Source organism: Cyrtonyx montezumae, unplaced genomic scaffold, assembly GCF_038088225.1.
Source record: "Cyrtonyx montezumae isolate F1298 unplaced genomic scaffold, pur_monq_1.0 scaffold_1, whole genome shotgun sequence".
NCBI classification, from domain to species: Eukaryota; Metazoa; Chordata; class Aves; order Galliformes; family Odontophoridae; genus Cyrtonyx; species Cyrtonyx montezumae.
The window spans coordinates 5,960,001-5,975,805 of NW_027071825.1; the positions used below are offsets into that span (position 1 = coordinate 5,960,001).

At 37.2% G+C, this 15,805-nt stretch overlaps 1 protein-coding gene across 1 annotated transcript in view; it reads left to right on the forward strand.

Annotated features, from left to right (window-relative positions):
- FAF1 (Fas associated factor 1) overlaps window positions 1–15,805 on the forward strand; it is a 142,010-nt gene that overhangs the window by 81,003 nt on the left and 45,202 nt on the right. The window contains exons 9-12 of the mRNA XM_065738862.1: window positions 11,601–11,696; window positions 12,152–12,278; window positions 13,197–13,260; window positions 13,929–14,010. Coding sequence (XP_065594934.1) covers window positions 11,601–11,696; window positions 12,152–12,278; window positions 13,197–13,260; window positions 13,929–14,010 — 369 coding nt within the window. The remainder of the gene's footprint in view (window positions 1–11,600; window positions 11,697–12,151; window positions 12,279–13,196; window positions 13,261–13,928; window positions 14,011–15,805) is intronic.

Sequence of the window (15,805 nt, forward strand, 5' to 3'; positions counted from 1 at the left end):
TGTTATTGCTAGAACTTTTGTTCTAGTTGTGCACAGAGTCAGGTTAGTCTGAAATGTCTCCTTTAACAAAATGCATCGAATGGTCCTTTGCTGGGATTTATTTGTTTATTAAATGCAGTAAACCAATGAGAAAGCTAGGAACCAAGAACTGATAGCTGATAAAACTCTTTTAGGTGAATTACTTTCTCTGTCAAGCAAGAGGAGAGCTCTGTTTCCAATAGCAGTCACAGGAGTTCCTTTTCTAAATGTAGTTACTGCCCAGTGGTCATTTAATGACATTTAATAAGCTGGTTTACTTACACAACTCAGGTCTTCTCATTTCTAAGAGGAGGTCTGAGATTTTAGGCTGAACTTTTGTAAAAGTCAAAGAAAAGTAGATACCTGGCCTCAGCTGGATTTCAGTAGGAATTGTCCACTTTAGTTTTGCTAGTTGACTAAGAAAGTCCAATTGAAAATGTTGGCAACAATTCATACTTGTCAAGTTCTAAGACGTTTCTGAATATAAAGATTCTTTATAAATGCTCAGTTTTTAGTTAGTTGTTAGTACTTAATATTTTGCTTATCACATTTGAAACTATTGTATATCAACCAAGCAAATTTGATGCACACTCGCAGTGAATGAGTGCATTAAATGAATGTATTTTGCTTAATTACAGCCACACCAACCCCAAACTGTATAATTTATGACTATTAAAATACGATTAAAAATTAAGAATACTTATTTGCTAGTATTTCTAGTTTTGACCTTTATTTGAGGAGGATGTATACTTGGTGTTTTTAATACTATTGATTTAAAGAGTTAAATTCCTTTTCATAAATTCCCTGCAAAGGAAACAAAGTAAGAAGCAAACACGCTTTTCAGAAGCTCATTTTTAGAAGTCAGTAACAGCATGGCTAACGCTGCGAAAATCCAATTCCTCGAACAGTGATATCCAGGAAGAAGAGGTAGCACAAAAAGCTTGTCAGTGTTTGAACCATTTGTTGGAAGCAGTGTTGCTAGCACGACTGCTTGAACTGTGCCAAGGAATTATATAGTGCTGTAACATATCCAGGCACTCTTCTATTTGCCATCCAAAGCACTGTACAATGCTGTGAGGTAAATGGCATCCCACCATAGACCAGAAACGTGCCAAGTGTTTGGCTGATACTCTTTGTGAATGCAAAGCAGTTCCCAAGATGTATCCATGAATATCTGTAGGCAATATAATATGTGATCTAGATGAATCAAATTGATTGTTGGATTATGCTGTTGCTTATTGTTACGTTCAAAATTTTTTTCTTATAGGAAAAATCTGTTTAGCAGTTCTGTATCTCTTCTGAATAGCAGCATAATAGGCAATTTGTGGTTAAGGTTAGGGTAAACAGTGTCATTGTACACTCTTCTGTGACAATTGCCTAGTTACTTAAAGAAAATATCAGAAACCTAAGGAACACATAGTTTCAGTACAGTAGCCAACAAGTGAAACTGTACGATGTTACTGCCTTGATTATTAGTCAGCCCCTATGCTGTGAAAAGAAACACAAAGGGATTGAATTGGGGTTGCTTGGCCTAGCTCTGGGGAGACCTCATTGCAGCCTTCCGGTACCTACAGGCGCCTGCGGGAAATATGGGACTTGTTATTAGAGACCACAGTAATAAGGTAGAGGGTAATGGCTTTAAACTGAAAGAGGATAGATTTAAAATAGTCATTAGGAAGGATTTTATTTACTCTGAGCTTGGTGAGGTGCTGTAAGAGGCTGCCCAGAGAAACAGAGGGTGCCCCATCCTGTGAAGTGCTCAAGGCCAGACTGGATGGGGCTTTGGGCAACCTGAACTGGTGGGGGGTGTCCCTGCTTTACAGTCCCTTCCAACTCAAGCCAGTTTGTGATAATAGGACAAGTTAGCTCTGTTCAGCGCTTTTGCAGTTGCTGTGAATCTACATCTGTGTCAAGTAAGTGCAACTAAATTTTGCAGAGCCACCATTAGGGTATCAAAATAAGAGTATGCAGTGTTTCTAAAGACCATGCTTTGCAGTCAGTAAGCCAATGGATGAGTGTATGGTGACACTGTCCCACATCTTCAGGTACTAGAGGGATTCTCATGCCTTTTTCGTTTTATTTATTTGCTCACTCTTTATGTTGATCCTCTTCTCATTTGCTAACATGGTATGAGCAAATGCTTTGACTTCTGGTCTTTCTTTCAACAAAGGCAGGGTATGGCTATAGAAGGATTTGGGAATCTCAGTTTATCTATAAAGAATGCACTAATAAATCTTGTTTTGGTGAAAGAATATTTAATTTTTAGTTTCTTAGACATTTGAAAGTGTGCAATAAGTTACCACTTATTCCTGGGCATATATATTTTATAGATCAATTTGCACAGGTGTACTTATTAATAAACTCACTTAACTAATTTATATGCATAAGTTTTAACCACTGAGTAATTAGTGAAAGCACTGCCAAGAATCTGGAAATTTGGGAAATGTGTCATTATTTGCATATCAGTATAAAGCAATTACTAAATTAAAGAGTGCACGTTGTGACAAACATGGAGCTCCTTTACTGTTGCTTTGTCAGTGCACATTAACATCAACTTGATGTGAAAGCCTGGCTTTCTCTTCATGAACTAAAAATCCTAAGGCAGAAGTACACAATGAATCACCCAGAGTTTGGAGGCTAGCACACTGAATTGCCTTGGGGTTCAGAGCAAGGGAAGAAAAAACTGATGTAAAAGACCATTGAGAAAACGTATCAGTGGAAAGTAATTAACTCAGGATCCACAATTAGCCTCATGGTCCATACTTAACTGTGTTCCAGGTCTTTCAGTTTATTTAATTCTGTTACCCCGTGTTTCAAATAGCTGCAAATGGCTTGGCGGATTTTTCAACCTTTTTAATATTTACAGTTTTTTTCTGAGAAGAAGAATGAGCTCTGAAAGTGATCATGGGTATTTATTTCAGTCTCTCAAATCTATCTCTTTCCTATTTACTTCTACAACAGATTCTAATATTATTTCCCTTTTGTTTCCTTTAAATATATTTGTGGTTTGAACGAACATGAAGTACTACAGTATCTGTCCTTCTGCTTTAATTGCTAAATTGCCTAACTAGGCTTAATGAAATGAGAAACAATCAAAAGCAAGGATCGTTTTCTCTTTCATTTGGCTAGCAAAGGAGAGTGATAAACTCCCTGGCAATACCAGGGATGATTAAACCGTGCAAAAGTTGGCATGTGTGTTTGACCAGCATGCCAGAGCTGGGTGCTTGTGGAGGAAAAGGTGCAATCTTTTCTCATGATTGTATGGAAAATCTCAATAGCGTTTCATGAAGTTTACTTTACTGTAATTGTTGCTGTGGATTCAGCGTCCCTTACCTGGTGTCTTCGTCAGTAGAAGACCTGTCCTTACATTGTGCTGTGGTTTTCCTGCAGTGTACCTTCTTGCTCCCACCTGCTGTGCTGGGTGTCCATGAGCTGATCACGCAGCATCTTTATGGTTCTGCTGCCTTCAGTGCAAATCGTAAAGCTCTGAGCCTTCGTGCTGTGGTAGAAGGAAGGAGTCACTTGTTTTTAGTACAAAGCCCTTCAGAATGAACAGCAGAATGCTTATTTAGAAAATGAAGCTTGGTAATCTCTTATTCCTCATCATAGGCATTTGTGAAATTTTTTGAATCTATTAATACTTGGCACTTTTCAGTTCTGTTCATTTTTAACTTTTGGGTTTTAATTTCAACTCTATAGCGTTCCTTTGTGTTTTTAGGCTCCATTATAGTTCAAGTGCCCAGCATGGGAACGTCACTGAAATCCTTGGAATGAGTTACGTGCAACCTGTACGGACAGGTTGAAATTACGTACTTTGTCACTGTTCTCGTGGATGGATTAGAAACCTTTTTTTTTTTTATAAAGTTAAACCTGCAATAAGTAATTGTCACAGCGCGCTGGTACATGCTAATTGGAAGTGACATGTCCAAACTGGCCTCCGTAACATGAAGAAACCTAACAGGTGTGAGGGGTGGATCTTCCCATGGGCCCCACTGAACTTCTAACAGGGGAAAAATAGTAGAAAAAGTGAAATGAACCTTGAATAAAGCTGTCAGCAGTAATTATCTCAACAACACTTTGTGAGGAGTTAAAATAAGCGTTGCTGATTTATAACCTGAACGCACTCCACCCTTGAGATTTTTTTTTCCATCCAGTTAGTGTTTAAAATGAAACGTTGAATACCTGTCAAGATTTTTTTTTGTAATTGAGGATACATAATGAAAATGAAGTTGTTTTCCAGAGAAAGTTAATTTCCAGGGCTGTCAAATTTTTAAACATTCCTGTTCATTTTAGTATTTGAATGATAGTTTAATAAACAAACCTAGAGCACACTTGACTGTTTTTCCTAGCTCATGCTATCTGATGTCAAAAGATGGAGTGACAAATGTAGAATTTCATCCACTTGTTCAAGGAAGGATAAGGGCTAACCTGGTGGGAAGCTTTTTCTGGTATCTACTAAACTGAAAAGCAGTGTCATGTTGCCCAGTATAGACTGGAGAGCTCTCTTCAGTTCTGTGCAGTAAGTCTCTGAGCCTCGTAATTAACTCCAAGTACAAATGGCCTTTGTTTCTGTAAGTTAAAACGAAACACAACACAGCAATAACAAAAAACCTACAACAATTATGATAGACTGTTTAAAAATTTTATGTAACTTCATTTTAAAGAAGAATACTTACTCACTGGTGTGCAAGCACTTGTTTTATGTGGACAGTGTATTTCAGTGCGTGCAGAAGTATTTTCACAAAAAGCCTTTAATCACCTGAAGTTTTAAACATCATTTTTAAGTGTGGGTATGTATGAATTCTTAGCTCATATATCCATTTGACGTTATGAGATTGTGCACTGAAAACAAGATAGCTTACTTGATGCATGATTGAACAGTGGTAAGTGGTGGGTTTGGAAGCATTGAACACCTGTTTGTTCCTATGGAATTCAGTGATAGTTTGAGCACAGGCTGCCCATGTATTGCTAATAATGCTTAGTTAGTAATGCTCAGAGATCTAGATCCTTGGCAATAACAACCTAATGTGAAGAAAATGTCATTTCATGGCATTGTTCATTTTGAAACGATGGGATTCTGAGTACTCTTGGACATAGCATGAGTTGTGAATCCCCCACCTCCTTCCACAGTTTTCACTTCATGCTTGAATCTCCAACTAGGAACGACCACGGAGCCATCCAGTACTTTCTGGAGAAACCCAAGAAAATGCCAGAGAGTTGCCACACTCACCTTCCTTGCCTTCAGTATGTGCATTTAGAGGCTGTGCTGGCTGTATTTAGAAACAATTATCTTCTTCCACTGTTTGTGTAGTGTAAAACTTCAGCTCATACATTTTAAGTGTGGAAATACAACTCCTGTCATCATTCACTTGCTGTCTTGCTTCTCTCTCTTTTTCACTTCTTTTCCAATATGCCACATTAAATACTACCTCCTTTTCACTGTGCAAGGATTCTTTGCTTTTGGTATTGCCTGTACTTCAAATTCTCACTTTCTTTAATCTCAAAAATGGTTTCAAAAGAAAAGTGGCAGATGGGAATGCTTGGAGCAGGAACCTCATCTGTGGACCAGCCCAAAGTCGCTCCTGTGGTGAGCAATGAGCAGAACAAGTTATTTTCTAAGCAGATTTTATAATCTATTCCTGTGTCTTTCTGGGGTGTTAAACTCGGTTGAACAGGTCTGCAGTTTCCTAGGTCACCCCCAGATTCTGTCTTAAAGACCTGAGGTCTGAGGCGTAAGTCTGTGCCTTGATCTGGCCCTACTGAAAAGATATTCTCTCTTGATTTTCTGTTCCGTGCAGTTTGTATGGTAACCTTTTGGAACAGGAAACTTAATTTAACTGGTAAGGAGACACAGATGACAAGAAAATGTCAAAGAAAATGTAGCATCACTGACAGCTACCATACTTGGGGAATTTCCTTATGCTGTTAAAAAGTATGTATGTAACTATTATCTTACCAGATAATAGATTAGTAAATATAATATGAAAATCAGAATCCTTAACAAAGTTTCTCCATCACTCCTCTGTCCTTACCCCTACTGTTACCTGATGAGGGGGAAAAAGGCATCATAGTAATTACTCTGACAAGAAGAAGAATCAAATTATATGGAAGTGAAATGTTCACAGTAGAGATTCCTGCTGGTCATTGACTGTTTTGCTGTGGGCATCTCTGTCTCAGGTTATTTTGAATAATTGAGCATGGCGTGTTATGAAATGTACGTGTTTGTTTCTTTATACATTAGCTATATATCACTGAATAAGCCCATAGCTGAAAAAGCTGAGCACCTCACATGGTGAACTCAGGGAAAATGCTGTCACATGGAGTATTTGAATCAGGATTAGGTTTCAGCGCAGGCAACAGTGCATTCATTCACTTTGGATTAAGAATTTCTTACGTGATGTGTAAATATTATAAATATCCACGTATATACTAAAGCCTGATAAGCAGCTTCTAACAAGAGGTCTTGTTCAGATGGTGACCTCTTGGTTTACCAATATTCCTTTTTAGGATATCATTCCATAGTTGTTAATATATTTGTTTCTAACACAAAAGCATGACTAGCTAGTATTAACAAGCTAGTTATGGCCAAAGCAGTAACTAGTGACCACAAATTGTTAGACTGCAGAGCTGGTATATACCGTAATCATAATAAATAACCAAGAGTTAGAAGTTAGAAGTTAGAGGTTAGAAGTTTGCAAGTGTGATAGAATTTCTCATATTTTGCCTACGTAATGCTAGTGTTACCAAAGCAAAAGACCTGCTTTTGGATTTTAAGATATTTGTATGATCTCTAGCAAAATTTTACTTCACAAAGTGAGTAATAATATTTATAGCTCATTTTTCTGGAACTGATCTTTTCCTTTCTAAGCTGTGTGCTGGTTGTACAATGATAGAAGTGAAAGCATCAAAGATCCTCAGATGGTTGCTGAGATAACAGTGGTCTGCTGCACTTACTGACTTTGGTAGGTTGTTTATACAGCTACGGCTCCATGTTACAGTGCGTGCTGACAGATCTAGCTGCAGCACGAGCAGGTATTACGTGGAGCTGACTTTCCTTCTGGCGCAGCAAGGGGAAAATAGGCTTCTCCAGTTTCCCCCAGAATCAGTACTGAGAGCATGGGGTGAAATTCTGGAATGGTTGGATGTGGAGCTTGGAAAGTGCTGCGTTACAGAAGGACATGAGGGAAGGGTCCCACCTGGGTGGAGTGCTTCATCATCTTGGGCTCTTTGTGAGAGGTACAGCAAAAGACAAATGCTAGTCTAAAAGACTTGGGATTAGGTAATCTGAATTTTCCTTTATGCCTTTAGATCATAAAAGCCAAAAGAGTAAACGATACGCTTTTATGCTTAAAGAAAAACCCACATCCCCCTTCCCATCCTGTTTTAATGTGTGTGAGTTTTAATTGTACCTATTCGCATCATACTCTGAAAAAAATGTGTCAGAAGCTGTGTGCCTTCTTGGCAATTACACGGGGTGCTACAACTTTGGGAACGTTTCTTTCTGTGCCATCTTTCATCCAGTTGTGCTAGCAAGTATAGCTGGAAAGCCAGAACTTCAGTTGTACTGTGCTACTTTTCAGGACTCTAGAACTGAATGGCTGTTTTTTAATACTTTAATTCCTTTTCCCTAATATACTACAAGCTGACCTTAAGTAGGACTGGGAATTAGTCTTTTTTTTTTTTTTTTTTTAAGGGAGATTTATGAAGTAGAGTCAAGTATTGGAAAACACGCCTTTTTTTGTACACCAGCATTTTGTTTGCCTTCCTTATCTCTGAGTATTAAAGGCCAAAAACAGGGATTATTTTCCTTCACCCCAGGAAACCATACTTTTAAATTTCCCCTATTTTGTTGTCTGCTGAAGCAGATGTTATGCAGCCAGAAATAATTCTGCATTATATAGAATTATAGCTATTGAATAATTTGTCTGATTCATAGCAGTTGGTAGTCAAATAATACAGAAATAATATTTCTTTTTATCATTTTCAAAATTTTTATTGAAAATCCAGCAAAACTCACACATGCTCCAAAAGCTCAAAAAGCTGATGTAGCAATTAAGTACCTAACAAAGAGCAGAAAATAAATCAATATTCATACACCCCTTAAACGTTACTACTCTGGCTTGTTTTCAGTGGTACCCAGATCTCAGTCACTAGCATCCTGTCAGCAGCCCCACCTCTCAATTTGTGCCAAAGCAAATCCATTACATATGTGCAGAACTCATCTTCTGCAAGGTGGAATGTTTTGCCAGGTTGGCTTACCTGCACTGTACCTATGAAACCTGAAGCAGCTGTTGGTGACAGCGGTGGGGGATTTGTTTGGTTTGCTTTAGAGTAATCTGGAGCTGTTCTGCTGAAGGCCTGTGACTTTCTTGGATAGATGTGACAGGTCTCTCCCACATTGTCCCATCACTGTGGTGATGGTGTGTTTTGCAATGAGAAGCACTGAGAAGATAATCACAGGCCTAACAGTTAAGTCTGATGGGCTTCAGAAGCTTGCCTGTTTTCCTGCCTTACTTTCTTTTCTGAAGTTCTGACTTTCATTCAGGTAGCTTGGTGATGAGAAGAGTTGTTCACAGTGCTTATTGAGATTTCAGGATTGCTGGGGAGACTTCTATCTGTGTTTACTTGGGAGCAAAATGGCAGTGAGAGATGAAGATGAGGAAGAAGTTCCTGTTCATTTGAGGTGGTCACTTCAGATGTCCAGCGATATTCTGTAGGAAATGAGAAAGCTCCCAAACCTTTCTTTCTTCATTAGATGTGGTTGCAATTAGAAGCTCTACTGAAATGCTGTTTTCTCCATCAAGGTGTGGCTGGATTTGAGGAAGAGCAAATTCATCAAGTCCATTTACTTTCCTCATGTGATAACAGACCTTAGAGTTTTTGTATCATCAGTTCTCTGATCTTTACTATCTAAAAATCATCAGCTTACTTGCAGGCTTATCAGATTCAGTATGCAAGAGCATACTAAGCCACCAAAGTGTGCCAAGGAGAAGCAGGTGTCTGCAGCTGCAGTTGTCTGCTGGTGTCAGTGCTTCACATTTGTGCTACTGCTTATCTTCCTCAGATCTCAGATGCCTTGGTGGAATACCCCTGCTCTGGTACGAGGATCTGAGTTTGTGCCTTCTTTTGTAATTTCAGAAATCTGCAGGAGTGGCAGTTAATTGTGCCAGCAAGCTCTTTATAGAAGATGGCAAGCTCCTAAGATTGCAGACTGGCTATTTTTTTTTCTGAGCATGCCAAGGCAGCACTCTGCATTGACACTCTATGAGCTGCAGATATACTTGTATTAGAAAATATTTCAAAAAGTTGTCTTTTTAGATTGTTCAAAACCACCACAACAACGATGAAACGAAAGAAAATGCTTTCTAGCAGGGAAGAATAACCTATTGTTTAAAGCACCTGTCTAACGTGCTGTAGCCCCATTTGGGGGTAAGTAGATGCTGTGTGAAGGGGAGGCCGCCTGGAAAGTAATCTTCTGCTTAATATTGATGGTTTTATAATTTCCAAAATGCAGATTAAACGTCCTGGTGCGGGAATCTCTTTTGAGAGAGAAGTGTTTCCTTTATCTTGGAATAAACATAACTCAGTTCTGGAGAAATGCTCCTGCTGGCAGATGATTTCTAAAATGAAAGATGAAGCTTCTGTTTGTCCTAGCCTTTGCCTTGCAAAAACTTCTCAAAAAAGTCAGAAGGAGGGGGTGATTTTTCACACATACACAAAAATAACAACAGCATTGCAGCAACTGTCTGCAGAGTAGGATGAATTGTGCTCTGATGTCGAACTCCTTCTGCTGTTAGCTCCTTTTTGAGAGACACTTTGACACTATAATATTGGGTTGCAAATTAGAATTGCAACACCCTGCTATTGGGCTAAGTGATGAAGCAGCACAATAACTGCTTGCTTGATCTTACCATACTTTCTTTAATGTGTATGTAAAAGATACCAGGAGCCTTTCCAGGCATCTGGCAGAGTATTTGACACCCTGAGATAGGGAACGGTGTGTGGTTAATGTGTTTATGTGTGACTTCCCAATATTTCAAATGGTGTGGGAACTACAGGGCAAAGTTTCAAGTTTCATAACAATCAGCTTTTGTTTATCATTGAAAACTTTTAAAAATACTAATTAAAGCAGTGGGCTATTGCAGAGAATACAGTTCTTATGCTGCTGTCACGGGAGTTTCATGAGTAATTGGACTTGACCTGTATGTCGTCTTTAATATTTCACTTGCTCCAGAATATTATTACTCACTTCCTTTAAGATGATAGCTCGGCTTTTTATGCAGCTAAACTTCTGTTTAACCTTGCTATGAGAGTATGACTGTAGGCTAGTTCAGACAGGTTAACATTCATTTGGTAACCAGCCTGCTTAATCAGCCTGCCACAAATTAAATCTTTGGGAGTTCTAGCAGGCAAGTGATAAAGTCATTCTGAATTATGTATAAAAATAAATGGGGTATCTCCAGTGCTTGTGGCAGTAAATGAAGTTTGAGACTTATAATTTATTCTTGGGTTTTTCTAAAGGGAGATTGAAATGTGATTTACCTTAAGGTTTTTACAGTCTAATTAGGAGGGTGCTGTAGTTCTGAAGTGTAGAGCATAAGTCACCCATCCTCTGCCCCTCTGAAATAGTGGTAATGTTGAGTGGATCTAGAAAATCTTTTTCTGTACTTTTGTGTTTGTTTTTTTTTTTTTTCTGAAGGACCCATTAACTGGAAGTGGTATTTTGAAGACACAACCAGAGGTGTCTTTTTATGAGTTACTGAGAATTGTACAGAATCATATATTGTATCAGGTTCAGATTCTTCAAAAAATAGGATTCGTTGCCAAAATGAATTAGCTGTATTAATTGAACAGCTATTTGCATCACAAGTGTTGTCGTGACAGGGCTTTGGTGCTCATGAGAATTCCCTCTGGTCATCCAACCTGCTGGAGAGGGCTGGGGGGTTTCCAGAAGAGGGCACCAGGCTGTGTCCAGTGTCTGTCAGCAGTAAGCTAAAGTGATGTTCTGGCACTGATGGGCATCTGTTGTGTCCCTGCTGACACAGTTTCACAAGTGTTACTGGTTTGGCAGATGCTGTTCCTGACCAGTTTAAAACAAGAAAGTTACCAGTAATGGCTCAAAGTTGAGTTCTGACTTAGGAAGAAGTAACAATTCAAGACAGTTTTGAGATTGCTGTTTCATTTAGTTTGTTTTGAAACTTTATGGAGACATAAAAACTTTAAAACTATTTTGTTGTAAAACGTGCAAGTAGTTACTGTCAACTGTCCTGGTCCCTGTAAGTGCCTTCACCTGCTGCCACGCTGCTGTTCCTGAAGATTGTATATAGCTGATGTAAGCACAGCAACAAAACCCTACAAGTCCTAAGGTTTTATTTAGCAGCTTCAACTTGAGGTGAAAATAAGACTGAGAGCTCCACACCCAGCAGAAGATACTGCAGTACGTTCACCATCACTGTACAATAATATTTGTTTCTTTCAGTATTGTTATGCAACCTTAACAACCTTAAAACCACCGTGCACACAAAAAACCCGACTCTGTTGGGCCTATAGCTTTGATAAATGATTGTTGCTTTTTTTTGCAGATGACTCTAGCTGTATCAGGAGTGAATTTTCCTTGCCATCGACTTACAGTTGGAAGAAGATCTTCGCCTGTACAAACAAGGGAACAGTCAGAGGAGGTAAGAACATTTGCATTTAACAGGTACAGTCCAGGAAGAAGGTAGAGCTGAAGTAGATTATATCTGGATATGGGAAGTTAGTGGTTGATTTAATGCTCTTTTCTCACTCTTGTTCAGTTAAACCACCTGGAGTACCTTCAGATGGGGAAAAAAAGATACTAACCTGAGATAAAATGTGCTCAGCTCTTCTCAGCGTTTTGCATACAGTCCCAACTCCTGAGTTAGAATACTGTGTTTTCTCACATAATGCTCTGTCAACCATATTTCTGGTGAAAATTAAATCTTATTTATAAAAGGCAGTCTGATAACAATGTATAAAATAGTAAAATAAAATACAGTATATCAAGTTTTTCACAGAAATATGGAAGTATTTTTCAGTATTTGTATTGAATTTCACTGGATATAATGTCTGTAATAAATATTGATGGTGGATTTTGATTTTTGTTTCTAAATAGCAATGCACTGATGTTCATATGGTCAGTGACAGTGATGGAGATGACTTTGAAGATGCTACAGAGTTTGGAGTTGATGATGGAGAAATGTTTGGGGTAGCATCATCTGCCTTGAGGAAATCGCCAATGAGTAAGAGTTGAAAGTTAATTTATGATTAACTGGTAATTGTACAGCACTAGTGAATGCATGATAAGAAACAAACTGTTTTTTCAGTAGGATCATTAGAATTGTGCAACTCTCATTTCTGATAGATGATTTAAATGAAAATACTGGAAATGTAAATGGCAACAGTGAACTCATCTTCTCGTGTAGGAAGTTTCTTCTCAACCTCATTCTTTCAGCTTGTTGCTGAAGGATGATGGTTTAATTCTGATAAATGGTGACATTTAACCAAATGTACCTGTGGAAACCTAGATTGCCTTCTTTTGAACATTCTGCTGATTTTAGTATTGGCATCTTATGTTGACAAATATTTTTGCTTAAATACATTTATTTAGTAGGTCTCTCAGTGATTATTAATCCTTAGATTATGAAAAGTATTGAGCAGAAACAGGCACTTACTTGATATATGCTATTATGCATATACTCAATTTTTAGGCCTCCATTGGTGTTATTACCTTAAATGTTTTTGATAGCAAATTTTTGACACTATAGTAACACGTGGAAATTTTTAACATTATTTAACATTTTTAACATTATCTTTTCTAGAAAAGAATAAAGTCACTAGAAATACCACGAGTCACAGCTTTCAAGTCAGTCCTTTCATTTTAATGCATTAAAGGAAGTCCAGAATGTTAACTCTGAACAAGTGATATATCACATTTCCCTAGACCTGAGGATTTTACTGTTTGGAAAGGCTGAATATATTCATGAGAGTGTCTGGAAATTCCATGTCTTTCCAGAGGTTCATAGTCTTTCATGAAATGCATATGGTCTCTTGATAACCACTTCAGTAAGCCATCAGCATAAAAAATCCATGAAGCAAAGTGAGTGTGCATATTAAAATGTTTCCATAAGGTTGCATTCAGTTTTTTTGTTTTTTTTAAGTGCCAGAAAACGCTGAAAATGAAGGAGATGCCTTATTACAATTTACAGCAGAGTTTTCTTCAAGGTAAACTTAACCTAATAATATTGTAATTCTTGTTACAAACTAAGTAAAAATTTTTTACATAATGAGAATAAAAATAAATGGTCTGTAGATATTTTCTTACGTAATCACAGACATTTGGGCATCCATATCTAATCTAATTTAAGCTTAACTTGTCTGAACTGTTTCTGAAATAGCCTATTTCTGGGTCTAAGTTAGAGTGAAGGTTCTTGCCTTATTGAATTTGCCATCAATTAATATCATCAGTTAATTATGTAGATGTCCAGAAGGATAATAAAGAATCTGATTATGCATACTCATTTCCTATGCAAAACCAAAAAGACTAAAGCTGGTCAGTAATGAAGTATCTACAGCATTGCTGTAGAAGTTTTATCATTAATGAAATGGCTGTATAAATCATTGCTTTTAAAAATAAAAAGCTGCTATTAAAAAAAAAAACTTTATATCACTAAATCATGAATTGTTAAACTGTATTTAATTAAAAAAAATAGAAGCTGCAACATAATAGACTACAAAGTAATGCAGTAGAGAGTGGGATAGAGCAATAGAAGTGCAGTACATTGTCCCTCTAATGGTTTAGCCAATGTGTTATATTTACAGAATATATGGAGGGGCATAATATTGAAATTATTTTCATAACTTTTATTAATGGAAAATTATCTCTCCAATAGATACGGTGATTGCCATCCTGTTTATTTTATTGGATCATTAGAGGCTGCTTTTCAAGAAGCCTTCTATGGGAAAGCTAGAGATGTAAGTGTGTATTAAAATTACTTTATTTAATTTCAGTGAAAAATGGAGATCACTGCAGATGTTTTATTTTAAGAAGGTAAACTATTTTGGAGTATCTTGTTTAGGTTGTGAAGAGTTATATAGTTGACTGACCAAAGTATTTACTCTGATCGTTGTTGAGATTGCACTACATTACTCATGCTTTGTTATTATTTGGGCTGTATTTATTTTTACTGGAGTCCTTCAGTGACTGTGGTGATCAGTTACTGTGGGTGTGGGGGTTTCTCTCTCTTTTCTCATTCTCTGCCTTTTCCTTTTGGTGTCCTAGCCTCACGTAACACTGGCTGGGAATCTTTTGTTTGACAAGTTCAACGTTGCATGTTGGTAACTCCTTTGAAGATGGCTAATGAAATTGTAAATTGAAATTGAAAGGTTTTTGAAATACAGTCCTTTCTTTCTTTTTTCTTTTGTACCAACTTTATCTGCCAAGTGAATTCCAGTGCTCGGGATTGGTTATTTAGGTTTTCTGTCCATCCACCCATCTCAAGTTTCTGTTATTCTATGCACAGTTGTAAAATCAGTATTTTAATAAAATTAGAATGGGAACAGTTTATTTAAGTTTTGGTGACTCGAATTTGCTCAGGAGAAACCCAAAGCCCTGCATAATCAATTGTAGATAAAGCTAAAACACAAACATGAAGGTTATGCTGTTTCAATTTATTTTTTGTTGTCCTGATAGATATTTAATTTTAAAATGGAGAATGTTTTGGCTCCCTGAGGTTATTCATGCTGGAAGGAGCAGCTCTGTTGTGTTAGGGGATGTTACGATAAGCATGCCTTGTATAGCTTAAATTAACTCTAACTTGGAATGTCGTGGACACAATTTTCTCACACTCTAAATTTAGTGACTACTTTCACGTCAGTATATGGATTTTAGAGCATAAATGCACATGTGATTATTCAGTGGCAAAGTATTGATTTATAGCTCATTAAATGTATAACTGATTAGGAACTTTCGTAATATATTTTGTACCTACAAATCTGATATTAACGCAGTACAGTAATTGAAGTACAAAGTACTTCAAACAACACTTACATGGCACATCTGAAATGCCTCTTATTCCTAATATTTTTTTAATGTAGAAGAATGTAATACAATTAAGAAGGTGTTGTTTTCTCTACATAGTTTTTGCAAATATTGTCTGAATTTTTAGAAGCCTTTAACCTCTCTCCCCAACAACCCTGTGAAATGTCATTGTTTTGATTGTAACATTCTGATTTAAAACAAAGATAAGGGATAAACATCATTTATTTTTACTGAGTTCTTATTACAGAGAAGTATTTTCAGTACTGCCTTCTGGAATTCTTAAGTGAGGAAAGAGACATACATTATTTTATATTTTTACAGTCGCCTTTCATAAAATAATGGAATATTTATATCTGTATAAGAAAGAAACCTTTAGAGGAACAGCAACTTGGATGTCTTGTCTTGTAGTTTATACTATGGAGGGCACTTAATTTTACCAGGGCAACAGATGAGCTTCAGGCACCAACATTCTTCACTTGAAGTGAGAAATTGAGTTCCAAGAGTAAATAAAAACAAGATTGAACGTTTAAATCCTCTGCTAGGCTTTTTGAACTTATATACTCATTAAATGTTTATTGGAGTGGTGGGATTACGAAGGATTTGGGTAGCTTCATCAACTGGTATATACTTAATCACTAAGTAAAACACTACATTTGATAGAGTGTTTCTCACGATGCCACACTCAATCCATCTTAATGAAAACCGCTTCAAACTGATTTAATTTGAGAG